Genomic DNA, 24,356 nt, shown 5'->3' with positions numbered 1-24,356 from the left:
CCACCCTCCCTAATCTTACTGAAACATCTGTATCCAGGAACCTCCAACAACCATTCCTGTCCCTCTTCTATCCACGTTTCCGTGATGGCCACAACATCGTAGTCCCAGGTACCGATCCACGCCTTAGGTTCACCCACAAGTGCCAGACAATGACCATCTCCAACAAGAATCTAATCACCTTCCCATGATATTCAAAAGCATTATCATTGCTGAATCCCATACTATCAACATCCTGAGGTTTACTGTTGTCTAGAAACTTATTGGGCTGTCCATATAAATATCATAATGAAAACCACAGATCAGTGATTAGGAATTCTATGACAAGTTACTCACCTCCTGTCTCCCAAAGCCTATCTGACACAAGGCGCAAGTTGGGAATCTGTTGGAAAGTGGAATCCTTTTAAAAGTAGTCTAGTGAGAATTCAGGCCAGTGAGTTCCTCCGAGTGAAGGCAAGGGAAGCAAAGGAACCCTGAACGTAAAAGGATATTGACAGATTGATGAAGAAAAAGAGGAAGCATATGTCAGGAAAAGTGCATTAAAAACAGGGGAGGCGATTCAGAAGTATAGAGAGTGTAGAAAGTTGCTTAAAAAAGAAATTCGGAGGGCAAAGTGGAGCCACAAAATATCTTTGGAGGTCAGGATTAAGGAAAAACACAAGGCTGTTTATAAGTATATCAAGAGTAAGAGATTACCAGGGAAAAAGTGGGACCAATTAGAGATTGAAGGGGTATTCTCTGCATAGAGCCAGATGACTTGGGTGAGGTCTTAAATGCATATTTCTCTTCTGTATTCACAAAGGAGAAGGACATTGTAGCTAGGATTTCAGCTGGATGGTGAAGTTCTAAAATGCGTTAAGATCAATCAGGAGGAGGGATGAGATGTTTTAGCAGTCATAAACGTGCATAAATCTCAAGAGTTCTCAAGAAGGGTCGCTGAACCTGAAAAGTTAACTCCAATTTCTTTCCGCAGACACTGCCAGACCTGCTGAGCCTTTCCAGCAATTTCTGTTTTTGTTTCTGATTTCCAGCATCCGCAGTTCTTCCTGTTTTCATTTCATAAATCCCAAGGGCTTGATGAGATGTATCCCATGCTGCTATGGAAGGAAGAGGAGGAGATTGCTGTGGCTCTGGCAGAAGAAATATTTAATATTTTACTGGCCATGATCAAGTGCCAGGTGACTGGAGAATAGCTACTATAGTTCAGCAGAAATAGGCCAGGTAATTGCAGATGAGTTAGTCTGACATCAATGGTAGGGAAATATTTGGAAAATTCAGATGGACAAGATTAATCATACTTGGAAAGGCAGCACTGATCAAGGATAGTCAACATGGATTTGTAGGAGGGAGATGCCATCTAAATAATTTGAGTTTTTTGAAAAAGTGACTAAATATATTGAGGAGGGTAGTGCAGTTGATGTGGTTTACATGGACTTCAGTAAGGCCTTTGACAAGATCCTGCATGGAAGACTGGTCTGAATGGTAAGAGCCAATGGGATACAAGACAAGGTGGCAAACTGGATCCAAAAATGGCTAACAATTAGGAGACAAAAGGTGATGATGGAGAGATGTTTTGTGATTGAAAGCCTTTGACCAGTGATGTACCACAAGATTGATGCTGGACCCTTGCTGTTTTTAATGTATACTAACAACTTAGATGTGAATGTAGAATTAGTAAGTTTAGAAATGACACAAAAATTGGCAGTATTGTTGAGAGTGAGAAGGATCAGGCTACAGTCTGATATTGATCAGCTGGTAAATTGGACAGAGCAATGGCAGATGGAATTTAATCTAGATAAATGGGAGATGATGTGTTTTTGGAGGTCTAATAAGGGAATACACAATGAATGGTAGGTTCCTCAGGACTTCTGATGAACAAAGGAACCTCGGTGTATGAGTCTGTAGATCCCTGAAGGTGTCAGCACAGATAGACAGGATGGTAAAGAAGGCATACAGGATGCTTGCCTTTATTATGCAGGGCATAGAATATAGGAGCAAGGAAGTCTTTTACAATTTTATTAAACATTGGTTAGACCACAAATGGAACTGTGTGTGTTGTTCTGGTTGCCAAAAGGACTTGATTACACTGGAGAGGGTGCAGAGCAGATTCACCATGATGTTGCCTGGGATGGAAAGTCTCAGTTATGAGGAGACACTGGCTCAGCTGGGTTTGTTTTCCTTGAAGCAGAAGAGGCTGAGAGGGATCTGATTGTGGTAGACAAAATTCGGAAAGGAATAGGCAGGTTAGATCATGAGAAACCTTTCCCCATGGCAGATATTTCCAAGACCAGACGACATAAATTTAAGATGAGAAACAACTAGTTTGGAGGAGATCTGAGAAAAACAATTTTCATCCAGACAGTGGCAGAAAGATGGAACATGTTGTCTGACAGATTGATGGAGGTCACTGGATGGGCACTTAAAATGCCAGGGCATAGTTGGCTATGGACTAATGGGATTAGACTGGTTTGGTGTTTGTTGATTAGCGTAGATGTAGTGGACCGAAGGACCTGTTTCTGTCTGAATTTATGACTGTCCACTTGCCTGGATAATAGAGTTCCAACAAAACTCAAGAAGTCATCAGCATCCTAGACAAAAAAGTCACATGTTTGGCACAAGGATCTACCACCTTGGATATTTACCAACACACAGTGGCAACAGTGCATACCATCTACAAGATGAACTGCAGCAATTCACCAAAGTTCCTTCAACAGCCCTGTTCAAACTCACAACGCCTACCATCCAGAGATGCAAGGCAATAGATACATGGCAAACCACCACCTGCAAGTTCCCCATCGAGCCACTCGCCATCCCGACTTCATAGTATGGTATCAGGCCATTTGGCCCATCAAGTCCATTCCAACCTTCCGAAGAGCATCCCACTCAGTCCAGACCCCTCTCCTATCCCTGTAACCTTGCATTTCCCATTACCATTCTGCCTAACCTGCACGTCTTTGGACTGTGGAAGGAAACCAGAGCACCCATAGGAAACCCACACAAACGCAGGGAGAATGTACAAACTCCAAACAGACAGTCACCCAAGGGTAGAATCAAATCCAGGTCACTGGCGCCATGAGGCAACAGTGCTAACCATTGAGCCACCGTTTTGCCTGACTTGAAACTATATATCACTATTACTTTGGTGGAACTCCCTCCCCTAACGGCATTGTGGGTTTACATGTGGTTCAAGGGGTATCTCACCACTGCCCTTTCATGGCAACTAGGTTCGTGCAATAAATACTGGCCCAGCCGATGATACCAACATCCCTGAAATGATTTTTTAAGAAACTATCTAAAGTTTTCTCCACTTTAGAGTGTTCCATTGTATTATTTAACTCAAGATATCTAAACCTGGATTAGTTTGGGTGCACAGACAGTTCAGCTAATCAATCAAAGCTCAAAATGAAATAATGCTGGAGAAACTCAACATCATGTTGGTGAGAAAACAGAGTTCATGCTTTGAGTCCAATATGACCTCATCAGATAAAGTATGGGACTTGGGTTTGAATTCCACCATGGTAGATGATGAAATTTTAATCCAGTGTCTGAGTGGCATAATGGCTCAGTAGTTAGCACTGCTACCTTGCAGTGCCAGAGACCCAGATTTGGTGACTGCCTGTTCTCCCTGTTTCTGCCAGATGGTCTCATTTCCTCCACAGTCCAAAATTTTGCAGGTTAGGTAGATTGGCCATGCTAAATTGCCCCATGTTGTGCAGGCTAGGTAGCTTAGTTATGAAAAATGTGGGGTTATGGGAATACTGTGAAGGGCTGGATCTGGGTGGGATGATCTTTGGAGGGTAAATGCAGACTCAGTGGGCCAAATGGCCTCTTTCTGGTGTGTAGAGCTTCTATGAACATCAACACTGAACTGCTGTCTTTTTCCAAAGAAAAGTTCACAACTGCTCTGACTCTTCTTGAGATCTTAATGTTCTTAATGGCCTGGTCTGGTTAACCATGGTGGCAGGAACACTCCTGAAACAGTGTTGCTTTCATATTATTCTGGACTTTCACTGTTTAATATGAAAGCAATATACTTAAAGGCCCTAAATATCTGACTCTTAATTTTAAATGCTACTCCGATCTTACCAAATGTCTCAAAGTTTGCAGGATCATCCCTTCAAAAACATGCATAATTCAGATGCTTGAATGTTGCCCTTTAAACCAATAAAACATTATTATGTAAATAAAACATTATAGAACATTATCAACATAATAGGTCTCAAAGATGCAACCTGGACTGTCAACATCATTTATATTTATAAATGCTTTTGTTTCAAGTCTATAGTCTTCCTTCTGCATTTGTTTCATAAACATTTCATTCTAAAAAGTGTCATAGGAGAATGCAGCCATTATGTTGACTGAGCCACATTTCCATGAATATGTGCTGAAAAAAAAGTGAAACATTTTTCTAAAATTATATTTTCAATTGTGAAAGAGTCCATTCTAACATTTGTACCACTCTTTAAAACCACTCACAATTAACCTGCTTAAGGAGTAGCATAGTGGTCCAGTGGTTAGCACTGCTGCCTCACAACAACAGGAACCTGGATTCAATTCCAGCCTCAGGCTACTGTCTATGTAGAGTTTACATGTTCTCCCTGTGCCTGCGTGAGTTTCCTCCCACAGTCCAAAGATGTGGAGGGTGGGTGTATTAGCCATTAAAAGTTGCCCATGGTGTCCAGGGATGTGTAGGTTAGCTGGTTAACTACAGGAAATGCAGGGTTACAAAGTAGGAGGAAGGCCTGGGTAGGATGATCTTCAGAGGTCGATGTAGACTTGATAGACCAAATGGTCATTCCTGAAGAAGGGCTCGTGCCCGAAATGTCGATTCTCCTGCTCCTTGGATGCTGCCTGACCAGCTGCGCTTTTCCAGCAAAACATTTTCAGCTCTGATCTCCAGCATCTGCAGTTCTCACTTTCTGCTCGATGGACCAAATGGCCTACTTCCGCACAGTGGGGATTCTTTGAAAGCTCCTAAGACACATCTTCGATCACTTGTTCAGATCCATTATGTTATCCTCAGAATCAACTGCAAATGCTCCCCAACTATTGAAATCCATTTGTTTTGCATGTCACAACATGCAACTTTTCCTCAAGTTTCCTAATAGCCACCAAAAGCTGAGGACTTCAACTCTGAGTCCTGACCCCAAACTGTTCTACAGCCATTGCCTTTTTTTATTCAGGCTATGAGCTATCCTTTCACTATTGTGTGTGTAAAAACAGTTACTGCCATCTTTCCCTCTTGTGTGACCAGTCTGTCTCTGTTATATGATCACTGTCTATATAAGAATCACCTACCATGACACTGGACTTTCTTATTCCTTAAACACATGCTGCTATCTGCATATTTGTTCTGCCAATCATCCCGAACATTCTAAACATTTTAAACTTGCTTGTGGCTTTTCTTGCATGCCCTGTAATTATTCTGGCTCTCCGTTCACTAGACCCCTCTGATAAAACCAAAATATCCAATGAAAATTGGCTTGTGCCTGTGATAGCTCAGTCACGTGTCATAATGTATGAAGGCCTTGGTCAACTGCATTCTGTTCCTGAAAACCTTTGTCACAGAGCATATGAGCATTTGAAGTACAATTTACTTAGAATCCAAAATATTGTCATTAGTTCCAACTAATCATGATGGATGAACAGTAATAGTTTGATTGTTTGTAAGCACTGTCTTCCTGGAGGGATTAAATGAATGTACTGGCTGTATTGGAATTCCATTTTGAGGTATACAAGATGAGTCAGATATATAAAAGATTTACAAGTTTTACTTGTCTTTCTTTCTGCGTTACCATCATTACTACTTCCCCAGAGTTTTTCATTCCATATGATCCTTTCCTTTCTAATGCATCTTGTGAATTAAATTTGCTCTCAGATGTATTGGTTTAATGCCTCAGATGTTTCTGGATCTGTTTGAAGCATCAACATTATTGTAAAGAACAAAAGGCAGTTCACCTTCGTTTTCTATGTTTATCATTCAGTTCGGTCCATCACATCATCACATTCCCTATTATTTACCCCATCTCCTTCAGTTCTGACTTTGTTGGGTGCAACTTTACATGGAAGCCAGAAAGTTGCACATTCAGTTTCAAATCAGGCTCACAACCCAATGCACTCTCCTTGTTAGTAAGCACCATTCCTGAAGTATTCCAACATTTCTCTAAATTCCACACATATTCACCCTCTTTGCTTCTAATAGGTACTGCTAGTATTTGAATTTCTATGTCATCTTTAATCTGTTCCTATCTAATATGGTACCGCTTTCTCCTCTATTATCCAAACCTCTCACTCCTTTGTGTACTTTATTTGTCTTTTCCACTATGTGCTGGTGTGAATCCCCCTGTTAATTTACTTTCAACCTTAGCTGACAAGTGGCAAATAATATTCATGCAACACAACTGCCAGGCAATAACCATTCCCATAAGAACTATATAATCATTGTTCTTTGGCATTCAATGGTATCACATCACTGAATTCCCCCACTGTCAACGTCCTGGGTATTACCATTGCTCAAAAATTGAACTAGACTAGTCATAGCAGAACTGTAGTTACAAGAGCAGGTCAGAGGCCAGGAATCTTGCAACGAGTAACTCACGTCCTGACTCCCCAAAGCCTGTCCACCATTATGGGTTAACCTACAGCACGTGGACTGCAGCGATTCAAGAAGGCAACTCACCACAACCATCTCAAGGGTGACTAGGGATAGGCAAAAAATCCTGGCCAGCAGTGACGTCCACATCTCACAAGTGACTAAAAGAAAATGATATGGCTCTTGTTCACATAGCTATAAAATGTTATTATTGTTATTCTTAAACTTGTCCTTTTGTCATTTTTTTTACTGTCAGGTCAGGGTTACCTCTCTTTCTTGTAGATGATGGACAAGTTTTGGGGAGTCAGGGTCTGAGTTAGTCACTGCTGGATTTCCATCTGCTGACCTACTCTTGTAGCCACAAAACTGGTAGGGCTAGTCCAGTTTAGTTTCTGGTAAATGGTAACCCCCAGGATATTGATTGTGGGAGAATTAGTGATGGGAATGCCACAAAGCAATGATTACATTCTCTCTTGTTCAAAATTGTTACTGCCTGGTGTGGTAGGATGTGTGGTATGAATGTTAGTTGGCACTTTCTCAATTTATTCATTTGTGGCATGCGGGCGTTGCTGGCTGGCCAGCATTTATTGCCTGTCCTTTGTTGGCCTTGAGAAGGTGGTGGTGAGCTACCTTCTTGAACTGCTGTAGTCCTCCTGCCATTAGGGAGGCAATTCCCGGATTTTGACCCAGTGACAGTGAAGGAACGGCGATATATTTCCAAGTCAGGATGGTGAGTGGTTTGGAGGGGAACTTGAAGGTGGTGGTTGTCCCATATATGTACTGCCCTTATCCTTCTAGACGGAAGTGGTCATGGGTTTGGAAGGTGCTTTCTAAGGATCTTTGGTGAATTTGTGCATTGCATCTTGTAGATTGTAGTCACTACTGCAATTCAGTGTCGATGGTGGAGGAAGTCTGCTTGTGGATATGGTGCCAATCAAGCGAGCTGCTTTGACCTGGATGGTGTCAAGCTTCTTGAGTGTTGTTGGATCTGCAACTCATTCAGGCAAGTAGGACGGGTTTAGTTTTGGAACATGGTCGGTGTGGACTAGTTGGACCGAAGGGTCTGTTTCCAGGCTGTATGACTCAATGACTATGACTATGAGTGTAACTTGTGCCTTGGAGATGGTGGACAGACTTTGGGAGTCAGGGGGTGAGTAACTTGTCACAGTACTTCTAGCCTCTGACCTGCTGTTGTATGTGGTGTGTTTATGTGGTGAGTCCTGTTGAGTTTCTGGTCAGTGATAATCCCCAGGATGTTGATATAGGGTATTCAATGATGGTAACACCATTGAATGTCATGGAACAGTGGTTAGAGTGTCTCTTATTGGTAATGGCCATAGCCTGGCCTTTGTATGGTGCAAATGTTACTTGCCACTTTTTAGTCCAAGCCTGGATATTGTCCAGATCTTGTTGGATTTTAACATGGGCTGCTTCAGTATCTGAGGAATTGCAAATGGTGATGAACACTGTGCAATCATTGGCAAACATCCCGACTTCTGACCTTATGATGGAGGGAACATCAATGATGAAGCAGCTAAAAATGGTTGGGCCTAGGAAACAAATTGAGAAACTGCTGCAGAGATGTCCTGGAGCTGCGATGACTGCCCTCTAACAACCACGAGCATCTTCCTATGTGTCAGGACTGACTCCAATGACCAAAGAGTTTGCCCCCAATATCCATTGATTCCAGTTTTCCTAAGACTTGTGAGTCCAAACCTGGATATTGTCCAGGTCTTGTTGCATTTGGACATGGACTGTTTCATTATTTGAGGAGTCATGAACGGTGCTGAATATTGTGCAATCATTAGTAAACATTCCCCTTTTCCCTCATGATTGAGGGAAGCAGCTGAAGATGGTTGGGCGGAAGATTCTAATCTGACAAGCACCTACAGAGATGTCCTGAAGCTGAGATGACTGACTGACTATGGTGCCAGGTGTGAATCCAAGCAGATAATTTTCTCCCTGATACCCATTGATTCCAGTTTTGCAAAGATGCTTTTTAATGCCATACTTGGTCAAATGTAGCCTTTATGTGAAGGGCTATCACTCTCACCTCACCTTTGGAATTCAGCTCTTTTGTCCATGTTTGAACCAAGGCTGTAATGTGGTCAGGAGCTGAGTGACCCTGGGAGAATCTATACTGGGTGTTACTGAGCAGGTTATTGCTAAACTGGGTGTTACTGAGCAGGATATTGCTTGATAACATTATTGATAATACCTCATCACTTTACTGATGATCAAGAGCAGACTGATGGGGCAATAATTGGCTGGGTTAGATTTGTTCTGCTTTTTATGGAACGGACATACCTGGGCAATTTTTCCTCTGGTCAGGTGGATTCCAGTCTAGTAGCAGCAGCAAGTTCTGGAGCACAAGTCTTCAATGCTACTGACAAATGTTGTCAGGGCCGATAGCCCTTGCAGTATCCAGTGCCTCCAACTGTTTCCTAACATCATGTGGAGGGGATTGAAGTGGCTGAAGACTGGTATTTGTAATGCTGAGGATCTCTGGAGGAGGCCGAGATGGATCATCCACTTGTCACTTTTGGTTGCAGATTGCTGCGAAGGTTTAAGCCTTATCTTTTGCACTGATGTGTTCGGCTCTTCCATCAATGAGAATGGGGACATTTGTGGAGCCTCCTCCTCAAGTGGTTTGCTTAATTGTTGACTTATTTTTATTCATTCACAGGATTTGGGTGTCACTGACTAGACTAGCATTTATTGCCCATCCCTAACTGCCCAGAGGGCAATTAAGAGTCAAGCACTTTTTTGTGGGTCTGGAGTCACATGTAGGCCAGGCCAGGTAAGGATGGCAGTTTCCTTCTCTAAAGAACATTTGGGAACCAGGTGGAATTTTCCAAAGTGGATTCATGGTCATCTTTAGACACTTAATTCCAGATTTTTATTGAATTCAAATTCCTCCATCTAAGGTAGTGGGATTCAAACCCGGATCCCCAGAACAGTACCTGGATCTCTGTCCAGTGATAATGCCAGCAAGCCATTGTCTTCCCTCCAGCATTCACAACTGGATGTGGCAGGACTGCAAGGGTCAATCTGATCCATCATTTGTGGAATCACTTAACTCTGTTTATTATTTGCTGCAAATGCTCTTTATTGAGTAGTCTCATTTTGTAGCTTCATCAGGTTGACCCCTTAATTTTTAAGTATGCTTGGTGCTGCTCCTGGCATTCCCTCCTGCACTCTCCGTTGAACCTGGGTTTATCTCCTGGGTTGATGGTAATGCTTGAGGGGGAATATTCCAATCCATGTGGTTGCAGGTTGTGCTAGAGTGCAATGTTGCTGCTGCTTATGGCCCACAGGACCTCATGGAAGCCCAATTTTAAGTTGCTAGACCTTCTTAAAGTCTGTTCCATTTAGCACAATGAAAGTGCCACACAACATGATGGAAGCCATCCTTAACTTGAAGGTGGGATTTCACCTCCACAAGGATGTGTAGTGGTCACTTTTATGGACACTGTCATGGGCAGATGTATCTGTGGCAGGGAAATTGGTGAGGATGAAATCAAGAATTTGCTAGAAGCCTCCACATAATTTCATTAGAAATGGTACCTTGAGGTACCATCACTATCCATGTAGTCTTGAGGAATAAGTGGTCAGATTGTGGTCAAGTGTTGAGACTTGATAACCAGGACCAGCTTGCCATGACATCTGCCTTCCTCCGTTGCAGCCAGTAAGATGCACAGTCTTTGTCTGTTATGGCACTGAGGACTTTTAAGCACTTTGCCTGACACTTGCCCATGATCTTGCCAACATAGGTGGACTTGCTTGGAGCAAGGAGTTCCCCTCAGTATTGCTCAAGGGATCACTGGAGCACGCAAGCCTCTCTACCACATCAAGATGATAATCCGCAGAGGGATCAATTAGTGTGTAGGATTAATTAGTCAGGTCGTATTGAAAGATCCTCTGGGAAAAATGCAGTCATAGTGCAATTGAATTCCACATAAAATTTGAAAACAACTCACTCCAATTACAAACAAGAATTTTAAATGGAAACAAAATCGACTACCTTAGCATGAGGAGAGAGCTGTCTTAGACTGACTGGATCAATTAGCTGAAAGGTATGACAATATGGAGTAGTGGCAAATGTTTAAAGAAAACTTCCAAATGTGTTCAGTAAATATCCATTCCTTTGAAAAGCAAAAGATTTCTGGAACAGATGCTTCCGTAGAGATATTGCTCTTCCAAAAGAGGTTAAGGATAGTTTTTTATTAAAAGAAGTTTATAACATTGCAAAAGTATAGTCAGATGTCTGAGCATGCTTGAAAATGTAGCACATGAACAGATCTGATCCCAGTGTCCCAAGGGTTTGAAACCTTCCCTTCTGCACTATCCTTCAAGGTACATATTAATCATCCTTGTCTTTCTATTTCTACTCTCGCGAGCAATGGAAGTAATTTAAAGGTTACTATTCTTGAGATTCTACTTTGAATTTCCTCCCTACCTCCTCAAAATCTGACGTAATGATCTGTAAAGAATTTCAAAAATAACAAATTTGATTTCAACCAAATATTCAAGCAAATAGGGTTATTTAATTATTTTCATCTGTAAGGCCAGCACTTGTGCACTATCATGAATTGCAATGAACTAAGAAAGGAAAGGATTATTTTTATAAAGCAATCTCTTCAATGTCTTTCACTGTTGCACAAAAGCCAAACCAAATCCAAATGTGTCTTTTTTTATCCTTGTTCTTGATGCACACTCTCAAGTTCAAATGAACAGACTCACCAACTGCACCTTCATGCAATGTTGAAATATTAATTTCCATCATGGGTTATGAATTCAAAAGTGCTTAATTTTCTTCTGCAACTGATTCAGATAAAACAAATTAAAATTTCCCAAAAAAAAACAAGATGACGTATACTGAAGGTAAATAGAGGACAGCCTATCCTCAAATCACATGAAAAATGAGACCGCCAAAGGGTTAAACGGCTTCGAGCTCTATGTACAAAGGATGGCGCTGCAGTCACAACAATCAAACACACAGTCAGGAGAACCTTCAAGGGAATTAAACAGGGAAACTTTCACTTCCACTCAGTACTTTTCATTTCATTTTTCTTGACACATCTAATTGCAACATTCCAATTCACAATTTATTGTCATCTCAGCAGCTTATTATGTGCCGTGTCCTCAGCTCACAATGCCACTCTGGCCACTGCAGTTACATTTCGGAGACCGTGTCACATTGCATCAATTATGTCAACCACTCAAATTCCTAAGTTACACAGATTTCATTTCACCGCTCTTTCTTTTCCCAGAGATTTCCAAACTCAAGTCTCTGTCCTATGTGCACAATTAGTCTCATACTCCGGGCAACACCTCCATTCATCCAGCATAAACTGACCATGGAATGACTTAATTCTTTTCTCAAATGAGTACTGTCAAAAAACGAACCTAAGTTAGTGTTAGGCAATTTCTTAAACTCTTTATCGCTGGTCAGCCTTGCATACTTCCTGATCACTTCAGTAATACTTGAGCAAGTTACACATGGTTCAAGTAACAATTACAAATGAACAACGGAGTCTGTCATTTCCCACAGGCCAATCAAGCCCAGCCCAGCACACTGACTACCAGCTCTGCTCTCTGCCTAATACCCAGAGGAATGATGTGCTTGCACGAGAGAGAGGGGGGGATGTTGCATGCCATGGAGAATTTTAGTTATGAGGAAGGATTTGATAGTTTAAGGTTCTTTTCTTGCAACAGAGGGGATGGAGGGGAGACCAAAATGAAATGGATCAAATTTTGAGTAGACGAGAAGGTTCTCCAATTTTGTTTTTCTTTTCTGAGGAAGAATCAAAGGTTTACTCACTTGATTCCTGGGATGGCAGGACTGACACATGAGAAAAGATTGAATCAGTTAGGATTGAATTCAGTGGAGTTTAGAAGAATGAGGGGGTCTCTCATTGAAACTAAAATTAGACAGATTAGACACAACGGTGGGGGAGTCCAGAATCAGGGATCATATTTTCAGGATAAGGGGTAAATCTTTTAGGACTGAGTTGAGGAGAAATTTCTTCAACCCAAAGAGTGGTGACCCTGCGGAATTCACCATCATAGAAAATGATTGAAGCCGAAACATGATGTATTTTCTAGAAGGAGGTAGCTATATTTCTTGTGGCCATAGGGATCAAGGGATTTCGGGGGAGCACAGCATTAGGGTATTGATGTTGTGGTTCTGTTCGCCGAGCTGGGAATTTGTGTTGCTCGGTGAACACAACCACAACAGCGCCTGAGCTACAAATCTTCTCACAAAGTTTGATTAGGGTATTGAACTTGATGATCACCTATCATTGTATTAAATGGTGGAGCAGGCTCAAGAGGTCTAATGGCCTACTCCTGCTCCTATCTTCTACATTTCCATATTCCCCTTGGCTGAGGATTCTATAACCAGGGGCATAGATTTAGGTTAAGGGGTAGAAGTTTCAATGGGAGTTTGGGAGGTGCTGTTTTTTACCCTAAAGGCAATGGGGATCAGGAACTCACAGCCTGAAAGGCTAGCTGGGAGAGGCAGAGACCTCAAAATGTTTGTTTTACAGTTGAAAATATAGTTGAAGTACTGGAACTTGCAGGTAACAAACCAAGAGCTGGAAAGGGGGGGGATTAGTCTGAACATCTCCTTGTGCCAAATGGCCTTCTCTTGTACAATGCAATTTCAATGGGTTGACCCTGCTCAAGTTCCGTTTCTCTCTCTCTCGCCTTCCTGGGCTCCATCCCAACTGAGAATCACAGTCCCACTCAATATCATCTTGAGTCATGATATCTCATGGTGGTATCTAATAATGTGTAGAAAATATATGGCCCAAAGAACATAACATAATTCCACTGCTTCATGTGAAATTTGATGCTTTACACAGAAAAATTTAAAAAAAGACAGTTACTTTCACACAGAGTGACATTCCTCACAACAGATATGGGTCCTCATTATCTCAGGACACACAGACATTTGTTTGAGAAAAGGCAGATTGATCTCTAATTGACCTGTGATATGGTTCCAAGAACAATTAGCCTCAGCCATTTATTAACAAATATAGTTTTGCATTCATTCACAGGAAATGAATGCTGCGCCCACAGTTACTGCCTGTCCCTAAGAGCCCTTGAGATGGTGGGGTGAGCTGCCTTCTTAAACTACTGCAGTCCATGTGCTGTGGGTAGACCCAAAATGCTGTCAGGGAGGGAATTCCAGGATTTTGACTCAGCGACAGTGAAGGAAAGGCAATATATTTGCAAGTCAGGGTGGTGAGTGACTTGGAGGGAAAGTTGCAGGTGTGTTGTTCCAAAGTATTTGCTGCCTTTATCCTCAATGTCATGAGTTTGGGAGGTGCTGTTGAAAAACCTTCATGAATTCTTTCACTGAGTCTTGTAGATTGTATACATTGCTGTTACTAAGTTTCAATGGTGGACGAAGTGGATATTTGTGGATGTGGTGCCAATCAAGTGGACTGCTTTGTCCTGGATTTTGTCAAGCTTCATGAGTTTTGGGGGCTATGCCCATTCAGCCAAGTGAGGAGTATTCCATCACTCTCTAAACTTTTCTCTTGTAGATGGGGAACTTGCTCTGGGGAGTCAGGAAGTGAGTTACTTGCTGAAGTATTTATTCCCTCTGACAGAGTCTTGTAGCCACAATATGAATATGGCTAGACCAGTTCAGTTTCTGGTCAATGGTATATCCAGGATGTTGATAGAGACTTTGATATCCATAGAATTTCATTCCATTTTAACTACTTACAGGATCAAGTATGCATTGGGATGCTCCCAATGTTGATAATGGGGGAATTCAGTGATAGTATCACGGTTGGATGTCAAGAGGTAATGGTTAGATTCTCTTTTGTTGGAGATAGTCATTGCCTGACATTTGTGTGGCACAAATCTTACTTGCCACTTGTCAGCCCAAATTGTCCAGGTGTTGTTGCATTTGGACCTGGACTGCTTCAGTAACTGAGAAGTCACAGATGATGCTGAACATTATGCAAGCACTAGCAAAAATCCCCACTTCTGACATAATGATGGAGGGGAGGAAATGTACCTTGTGGGAGGAGGGTGTTTAATTTTGGGTGTTGACCAATCAGGTGCTCAAATGGAAGGCCTGCCTCATTAGTATACACATAGTGAGATGCTCAACTTGATTAGTCATCACATGGCTGGGTGAAATGTCGATCCAGTTGTGGAGAGAGGGATTACCTGAGGTATGTATTGTGGGGTCGGAAGCTACACAGCCAAACTTACTGACCCCAGAGAATGAACTCAATCGTGCTAATTCATTGGAGGCATCCCAATGTACACTTGCTCCAGTAAGTAATCAAAATGGAAGAGAGTTCTACGGATACCAAGTCTCTGATATAATCAGATAGGTCCACCATCCTCTAGAAGGCCAGAGGGAAATGAGAAATTGAATGAGAGTGAGACAATGACTCTGCCACATTTCTGATGTCTCTGCTACCACTCTGATTCCACTGAGCAGAGTATGCAACACCCACCCCCCACCACCACCCCCAACCCCCTAAACAGCACGCCCCAGTGCCATGTAGTTAGTGCCTGAAGGGGGCTGACTGATATCTGCTTGCCACTTGCCATTTGATATCTGCAGCTATCTGCTGCAGTGTTATAGTGTAATAATCATGTGTATGCCCTTGGTACGAATTCATGGCCCAAGTATATCCTGATTTAATGTGGGCAAGGAAACTGGTGACTCATTAACTCAGATGAAAGAGAGGAACAAGTTAGAAAAGAGAGGAGAACTGTGAAAATGTGACTGGCATCATAAAATCTGACTTTGAAGATTTTTTTAAATGAGAATGCAGTGAGAAACACAAACTCAGAAAACAAAATCAATAAAAAGCCCAGTTCCAATTGTAATAGTGAATGTATTTCAACATCTTCTGACAGGTTTGGCACTGTCAATGTGTGACAAGTCCCACCTTACTTCTATTTTTCTGGCACATTATTGACAGGGAGAAGAGTCTCAGACTGATTCAATGAGCAATATTCATTGGGTAACTTTGTGAAATCCTGTAAATCCTGTCCATCAGCGAAAGACTAGGTTTTCCTAGTTAAATCAGTCAAGTGTAAGTGGTTACATCTGAGCTGTGAGTGGCTTTTTCTTTGTTTAAATACAATAATGTCTCAGGCCTGTAGACTGCTGTTAAGATTGGAACTGAAAATGTGTTGCTGGAAAAGCGGAGCAGGTCAGGCAGCATCCAAGGAGCAGGAGAATCGACGTTTCGGGCATGAGCCCTTCTTCAGGAATCCTGTTAAGATTGGAAGGCCCTCATACCCCAGGAAACCAGTGAACCAGTGGTCCAGGAAGGATTGTTAATTCAAAACTCATTCTCTTCGGAATTTCTGAAAGATTGGACACCACAGTTTGATGTTGTAAATATGGCAGTCATCTGATATCCCACATTTCACCAATAGCTAGCTCTCCGCTGAATGATCTGCACTAGATGAGGGAGGAATGTTGGCCAGGACATTGAGAAAATTCCCTATTTTTTGGGTTGGGTGTTGGGATAATTAAAGCTCACCTGATCAAATTAACCTTGGGCCATGGTGCGCTCAAAGAATAGCATTTCCAACAATGAGCCTCAAACATGACTATTGGACAGAGGTGAATGAATGCTGCCAAAAAAAACAAGAAGCCACTGAACTTCCTTGTGGAAAGCAGACGAATGGACAGAGGGAAAAGTAAAATAAAACAACAAGGGAGGATGCATTTAACATAGGAGCATGAAGAGGTTATGTGGCCACTTCAGCTGATCTTATACCATGATTCCATTCCCCACCTCATCATTGTATCTCTTGATTCCTACATATACTGGTCCAGTTTGTTCAGAAAGAGATTTATTTGCTGTATGTTCAAGTACCTTTCACTGTAATGCATTAACTTTCACAACATCAAGTGTTCTTGGTTAAGGGAGTCAGCCCAATGCAAAATTGAAACATAGGAAATCTGGAATGATGTCCTATCCGGCTGACTATTGAGTGGTTAATGTTTCTTGAAGTCCAGCAACCTTTCAGCTAGAGGGGAACTTATTGCAGCAGAAGGTTTTGGAGGACAAGTATTTGAGTGTATTTAAGACAGAGATAGATAAGTATTTGATTAGTAGGGGGATCAAGAGTTGTGGGGGGTGGGAAGGCAGGTGAATGGGGTAGAGCAATATATCAGTCATGATCGAATGGCGGAGCAGACTCGAATGACTGAATGGCCTAATTCTTCTCCTATTTCTTATGGTATCTCTTTCACCCTTCTTGACCTCCCTCCCTCTCTGTCACTCCCTCTCTCTTCCTCACCCTTTCCAAGCTCTGTCCCTCTCTCTCGCTCACTTTGAACATCATCTCTCGCTCTCCCTCACCCTCGTCATGCTCTGTCCCTCTCTCTTCCTCACCCTCCTCATGCGCTGTCCCTCTCTCTCTCTCTCCTTCTCCTTGAGCTCCATCCTTCTATCTCCCTTACTCTCCTCTAGCTCCATCCCTCTCTTGCTTGCTTTCTATGCTCACTGCCTGGTCTGCCTGTTTGGGTTAATCTGATTAATTCTTTTGTCTTTCTATGTTGTTCCAGGTTATGTCACAGGACACAGGGAATCCAGCTGTTTCGCTATGATCTGGAACCTTTGTGGATTTGAAGACTGAGTCAGCTGAGTGTGAATACACATTTTATCAGAATATCATATGGTTGGAGGCAATTTCGTCAGCTCTCAAAATCTCGTGGAGCGATCTTTTCAGAGAATGGTCTTTGAAATTGCCACAGAAAAGCTCAAATTTGGAAATTAAGCCAAATCACGTTATTCCTATCTGTGTAACAGCAGTACTGATACAACAGTGCATTCTCCAATATCTTGAATCTGATTCCTCCAGGATTCATAAACCTAAGGATCTACCAGCTCCATAATCCTGTGATATCTCTTGTCACAATCCAGGTAGTTGTAGCATCAGGGACCTCGTATCTAGGGACCACAAGTTCCTAGCTCCAGTTGGTACTTCGCTCGCAGCTTGTAATTGAGAAAGGTTTTGGTGCCTCCAGCAAGATGACAGTGGCCCATGGAGACAATGTGGATGAATTGGCTGCACTCCCTGTTCCGCCTCAGGATCTGTATGAGCCAGAGCAGGACCATGAGTGTTGTGAGAGGGTGGTGATCAACATCTCAGGTCTTCGCTTTGAGACTCAGCTCAGGACCTTGGCTCAGTTCCCTGATACCCTGCTCGGAGATCCTAAGAAGAGGATGGGTTACTTCGACCCTCTGAGGAATGAATATTTCTTCGATAGGAACCGTCCGAGTTTTGATGCTATCCTGTATTACTACCAGTCTGGGGGAAGGCTGCGTCGACCTGTCAATGTGCCCCTGGATATCTTCTCTGAGGAGATACGCTTTTATGAGCTGGGGGAGGAGGCGATGGAGATGTTCAGAGAGGATGAGGGTTTTATTAAGGAGGAGGAGCGGCCTTTACCCACGAATGAGTTCCAGCGCCAGATCTGGCTGTTATTTGAGTACCCTGAGAGTTCAGGCCCAGCACGCGTTATCGCCATTGTGTCTGTCATGGTCATTCTCATCTCAATCGTCAGCTTCTGTCTTGAAACTCTGCCTGCCTTTCGAGACGACAAAGAGAAAGCAATTGGAGGGAGACCAACATATAACAATGACACAACCCCCTTTCACACTCCGACATTTGCTGAGCCCTTCTTCATCGTTGAGACTCTCTGCATCATCTGGTTTTCCTTTGAATTTCTAGTAAGGTTGTTTGCTTCCCCCAGCAAACCCAGCTTCTTTCGAAACATAATGAACATTATTGATATCGTGGCCATCACCCCATACTTCATCACCCTGGGTACTGAGCTGGCAGAGCAGCAGCAACAGGCAGGCAATGGACAGCAGCAAGGGCAGCAGGCCATGTCTCTGGCCATCCTGAGGGTCATTCGCTTGGTCAGGGTCTTTCGGATCTTCAAGCTGTCCAGACACTCCAAAGGGCTACAGATCCTTGGGCAGACCCTGAAAGCCAGTATGAGGGAGCTGGGTCTCCTCATCTTCTTCCTCTTCATTGGAGTCATCCTCTTCTCCAGCGCTGTCTACTTTGCTGAGGCAGATGAAACAGCTTCCTACTTTGATAGCATCCCCGATGCCTTCTGGTGGGCAGTAGTGTCCATGACAACAGTGGGGTATGGAGACATGTACCCCATTACCATAGGGGGCAAGATGGTTGGCTCCCTGTGTGCCATTGCTGGAGTGTTGACCATTGCCCTCCCTGTGCCCGTCATTGTCTCCAACTTTAACTACTTCTATCACCGAGAAACAGAGAATGAGGAACAGGCCCAATACCTACATGTGAAGAGCTGCCCAAACATCCCATCCACGGCTGATCTGAAGAAGAGTAACAGCACTTCCAGTATCTGCAAGTCAGAGTACACAGAGACACAGGAGGGTGTGGGTGGTGTTCGGGAGCCCCCGGAACATAACCTTCACACTGACAATTGTACTTTACCAAACCCCAACTACGTGAACATCACCAAATTGCGGAGTGATGTGTGAGTGTCTCCTGGTTCCACACTAAGGACACAGATCTCACTGCTCTCTTGTCTGCTTGATGTCTCTGTAGCTTTTAGTGTTCTATATCAGAGCGTAAAATATTCACACAGTAACTGTGTCCTATTGAACCATCCCGATACATTCCAATCACACCTCAGTGCTGCGTTTAATCACTCACATAAGGTGCTGCCAACTTTAGAGTAAACCAAATGAAACAGGAGAGTCCTGTTCCTGCATCTGACAACCACATGTGTAGCAGGTGTTAGATAGAAGCCATGGAATTCCTCACAAGTGTAATCCAGTTAAGCGTATTTAACTAATACCATCGATTGTGGATCCCTCTGCCTGCATTTATTATCCTCTATTACTAAAATTATATAAGAATTACTCATGATTGTTGTTGGCCCAATCACTTATTTCCTTGCTCCAGCATTCCATTGTCTTCCTCTTTATGTTCAAAAAATCTTGACTCCTCATCCAGTTGCAGCTGTACAGATCAGTATAATTATTAAGCCTCAACGCTTTCTCCATCCCATTATCTACTCTCCCAGCTCACTAGCTACTGCCACGGTTACTGTTTGCAGCATTATCTGCAAAGATCACACTGGGTTGGGGGAGGTCCATTTTTCATTAATATCATTCAGAGCCACATTAACACATTCCCTTTCTGAGTCATCAAGGAGTTGGTGGATGTGGAAAATAAAGTGTAGGGACAGGGCAATATCATTTCAATTTGACATTTTGGGGCCCCAGTTGGAAAAGGACAACTTTTTGGGATTAGGAATTGGGAACAATTTTAGCAGAGGAGCTCAGGCACTGAAGAAACATCACGTTGAGCAAGCTGTGATCTGCACATATACCATCCTGATAAGTTGCCATCTTAGTAAAACTGTCTATCCTGGTGAAAGCAATGTTGCAGGATGCATCAGCAAACTGACCATGTTGCCATGGCACAGGAAGTCATTGAAGTGGGGCGAGTTAATAAGATTGCAATAATAGAAGACATCATAGCTGGGATACCTACACAGTTCACTGCAGTGCTGGTGATGCTTGCCCTGTACCAGGGTTCAGGACATTTGCTCAGGACTAGAGAAGGGTGTTGCAATGAGAGGTTAAGGACCCAATGGTCCTGGTTCATGTAGGTATGAAAGACATATATAGAACTAGGAAAGAAACTTCTCTTGAGGAAGTATAAGTTACAATGGTCAAATTTAATATACAAAACCTCAACCGTTATAATTTCTGCATTATTACCTGAGCCATCAACAAATTGGCATTGGGTAAATTAGATGAGAGGATTAAATATTTGATTCAAACGCAGTTGGGATTTCAAATCTAAGAGTGCACCATCAGATAAGGCGAGAGGTTACAAAATGGTAAACTACAGAACTAAAAAGGCTCTGTATCAGAATGTATGCAGCACTCATAACAAACTGGAACACAGCACAAATAGAAATAAATATGTATGATCTGATAGTCCTTACAGAGATATGACTGTAAGATGACAAAGATGAGGACTTGAATATTGAAGGGTACAAGACATTTAGGAAGGTCAGAATGCTAGGAAAAGGTGAAAGGATTCCTCTGTCAATTAAGGAAGACATTGGTGCAATAGAGAAAGATGATCTCCATTCTGAGGATCAGGATGTTGAACCAGTTTGGAGAGAAATCAGCAACAGTAAGAAGTTGCCTATGGGAATGGTATATAAACTCCCATGCAGAAATCATACTGTAGGATGTGGTATATAGGTTGAAATAATGAGAGCTTGTGGAAAAGTTAAAGCAATAATAATGAGTGATTTTAATTTACATATATTTTGAATAAATTGGATTGGCAAAGATAGTTTATGAATTTGTAGAACTCTTTGGGGAAGTTTCTTAGAGCAGTATGTTCTCAAACCAACCAAACAGCAGGTTATATGAGATTTGGTAATTTGCAATGAGACAGGATTAGTTAATGAATCCATAGTGAAGGTATTCATATGTAGCAGTGATTATTATGATTGAATATCACATTCATCTTGACGGAGCGAAGATTGAATCTCAAACTAGTGTTTTAAACTTAATAAAGCTTTACTTAAATAACAGCAATATGGGACATTAGGCTACAGGACAGATCAGTGGCAATGTAGATATTTTTCAGCTGTCTTCACTGTAGAGGATATGAATAATATTCCAAGAAATAATTGTATAGCAAGAGGTGAAGAGAGGGAGAAACTTAAAACAATTGAAGTCACTAGGGAAAGGGTACTGAGACAATTATTACAATTAAACGCTGACAAGTCCTCAGGTTTCTAATGAACTTCATCCTAACAGAAGGGTGGCTGCTGAGGTAGTAGGTGCATTTTAATTTTCCAAAATTCTGTAAAGGTTCCATCAAATTGCAAAATAGTAAATGTGACACTTCATTCAGGGCAAGTGAGTTACAGAAAGCAGGAAACAACAGTCCAAGATCTGTGGTTTGCTAAAGGTTTAACAAATTTTTTCGACTTCTTTGATGATGTAACAAGCAAATAAAAGCAAAGTTCTTTTTAAGTTCCAGAGTCATAGATACTTACAGCATAGAAACATGTTGTCTGGCCCCTAGAGTCTACGTCAATCAAAAATAACTATTCTCATTCAATTTTCCAGCACTTGTCCCATAGCCTTGTAAACCTTGGCATCACAAGTGCACATCTAAATACTTCTTAAATGTTATGAGGGTTTCTGCCACTACTACCCTGACAGGCAGGAAGTTCTGAATTCACACCACCTTCTGAGTGAAAAAACCTTTCCTGACACCTTCACTAAACTTTCTGCCCCTTACCGTAAATCCATACCACCAAGGGGAAACCGTTCTCCTGTTTACATCCACCATAATTTTATACATCGCCATCACGTCCCCTCTCAATCTCCTTCACCCCAGTGCAGGTTCTGATGAAGGGTCACTTGACCCAAAACATTGGCTCTGCTGTCTCTCCTTAGATGCTGAGTTTTTCCAGTAATTTCTGTTTTTTCATAATCCCAGTCTCCTCATAATTAAAAGTGTCCAGCCTTGGGAACATCCTGCTAAATCTCCTCTGCACTATCTCCAGCATTTTCACATCCCTCCTGTAATATGGATTCCAAAAGTACACATTATACTCTAGTTCTGGCCTTACCAAATTTTATACAGTTCCAACATAACCTCTGTGCTCTTCAACACGATGCTTTGGCTAATAAAGGCAAATGCCCCACCTGTCTTCTTAACCATTTTATCTACTTGTTCTGCTGCCTTGAGAAACTGATCGACATGTACCCCAAGGTCCCTCCAAGTGTACTTAGAATTCCAGAATGATGAGGTGCCATATTAAAGATTATTAAGAAAAGTGAGAGTTGATGATCTTGGGATAACATAACAGATTTATGGATAGTTGGTTAACTAATAAAAATCACCGGGCATAAATGGGTGTTGGCAAAATGTGAAAACTGAAGTGCCAGAGAGGTCATTGCTAATTAGAATTCACATTAATGACAAAGATGCAGCAAACTTTGCTGATGATACAAAGGTAAGTAGGAAAGTAAAATGTGAAAAGGGCAAAAGAATCTGAAAAGGGATTTAGACATGTTTGTCAGTTGGCAAACAATTAACAGATGGATTATAATGTGGAAAAATGTGAAGTTTGTCCACTTCGACAGGAAGAATTGAAAAGCAGTGCACCATTTAAATAGAATTCTGAGGTATACAGGGACCTGGATATCCAGGTACATGAATGTTAGTAAGTCCAGCAAGTTATTAGAATGCAAGTGGTTGCATACTGCAAGAGGAATGGAATGGTGGGGATGCTTTGCTACAATTGGTGAGACCAAATGAGGAGCATTGTGTACAGTTATAAGAAAGGATATAAATTATTGGAGCCATTCAAAGAAGGTCCATTTAACTGATACCTGTGTTAAGAGGGTTATCCCATAAGGAGGATTTCAATTTGGACACGTAGGGCTTCTATCCATAGGAGTTTAGAGGAATGAGGTTTGATCTTACTGAAACAGATACAATCCTGAGGAGACTTACAGAGTCAATACTGAGAGATTGGGACAGATTCAAACTAGGGGTCATTGTTTAGTAATAAGAGATCTTTGGGGAGAATGAGTTTTTGGAACTCTCTTCCCCAGAGAGTATTGGAGGTGGGGTCATTAAGTATTTTGAAGGCGGAGGTAGATAGATTCTTCTGAAAAAGAATCAAACTGGATTCAAAATACCAACTCTGTTTCTCTCTCCACAGATACTGCCAGACCTTGCTGAGTGTCTCTAGCACGCTCTGTGTTTGTTTCAGATTTCCACCACCTACAGTATTTTCCTTTAATACAGATCAATTCTTGACTGACAAAGGAGTTGAAAGTTATTAGCGTTGTAAAGTGTGGTGCTGGGAAAACACAGTAGGCCAAGCAGCATCCGTGGAGCAGGAGAATGGCTGAAGAAGGGCTTATGCCCGAAATGTTGATTCTCCTGCTCCTCGGATGCTGCCTGGCCTACTGTGTCTTTCCAGCACCACACTTTTCAACTCTGGTCTCCAGCATCTGCAGTCCTCACTTTCTCCTCCTTGAAAGTTATTAGGGTGGTCAGGAACGTGAAGTTCAGTTCCTAAATTGTATGTTGATATGTATGGAGTTGAAGCAGAAGATGCAAGCAGTAGTCACTCACAAGATTGTTAAGAAACTTGTTGACAATTAAATTTATTTGTGCTCATTAAAGAGATTGCATATCATTTTGGTGGTAAAACACTTTATTTAACATCCACACTGAACAACATTGAAGGCTGCTGAGGGTTGAGATGCTACGATCACATCTCGACCCATTGATTGAAGTCAATGGGTGTTTTCTTTTTACCAGATGACCTGCTCAGGGATAGAACATAGAACATAGAACATAGAAGAATACAGCGCAGTACAGGCCCTTCGGCCCTCGATGTTGCGCTGATCCAAGCCCACCTAACCTACACTAGCCCACTATCCTCCATATGCCTATCCAATGCACGCTTAAATGCCCATAATGAGGGAGAGTCCACCACTGCTACTGGCAGGGCATTCCATGAACTCACGACTCGCTGAGTAAAGAACCCACCCCTAACATCTGTCCTATACCTACCCCACCTTAATTTAAAGCTATGCCCCCTTGTAATAGCTGACTCCATACGTGGAAAAAGATTCTCACTGTCGACCCTATCTAAACCCCTAATCATCTTATACACCTCTATCAAGTCACCCCTAAACCTTCTTTTCTC

General features: G+C 42.2%; 1 protein-coding gene across 1 annotated transcript in view; it reads left to right on the top strand.

Moving 5' to 3' along the window:
* The window catches only part of LOC122563345 (potassium voltage-gated channel subfamily A member 2-like), a 39,333-nt gene extending 15,834 nt beyond the window's left edge, over window positions 1-23,499 (top strand). The window contains exon 2 of the mRNA XM_043717098.2: window positions 17,157-23,499. Coding sequence (XP_043573033.2) covers window positions 17,623-19,119 — 1,497 coding nt within the window. The 5' untranslated portion in view covers window positions 17,157-17,622 and the 3' untranslated portion in view covers window positions 19,120-23,499. The remainder of the gene's footprint in view (window positions 1-17,156) is intronic.
* The last annotated feature ends 857 nt before the right edge of the window (window positions 23,500-24,356 follow it).

This window comes from Chiloscyllium plagiosum, unplaced genomic scaffold, assembly GCF_037043375.1.
Source record: "Chiloscyllium plagiosum isolate Xiang-an unplaced genomic scaffold, Cpla_swu_hap1 HiC_scaffold_26, whole genome shotgun sequence".
Classification (NCBI taxonomy): Eukaryota; Metazoa; Chordata; class Chondrichthyes; order Orectolobiformes; family Hemiscylliidae; genus Chiloscyllium; species Chiloscyllium plagiosum.
The sequence above is the reverse complement of the archived record's forward strand: the minus strand, read 5'-3'. Positions and strand labels throughout refer to the sequence as shown.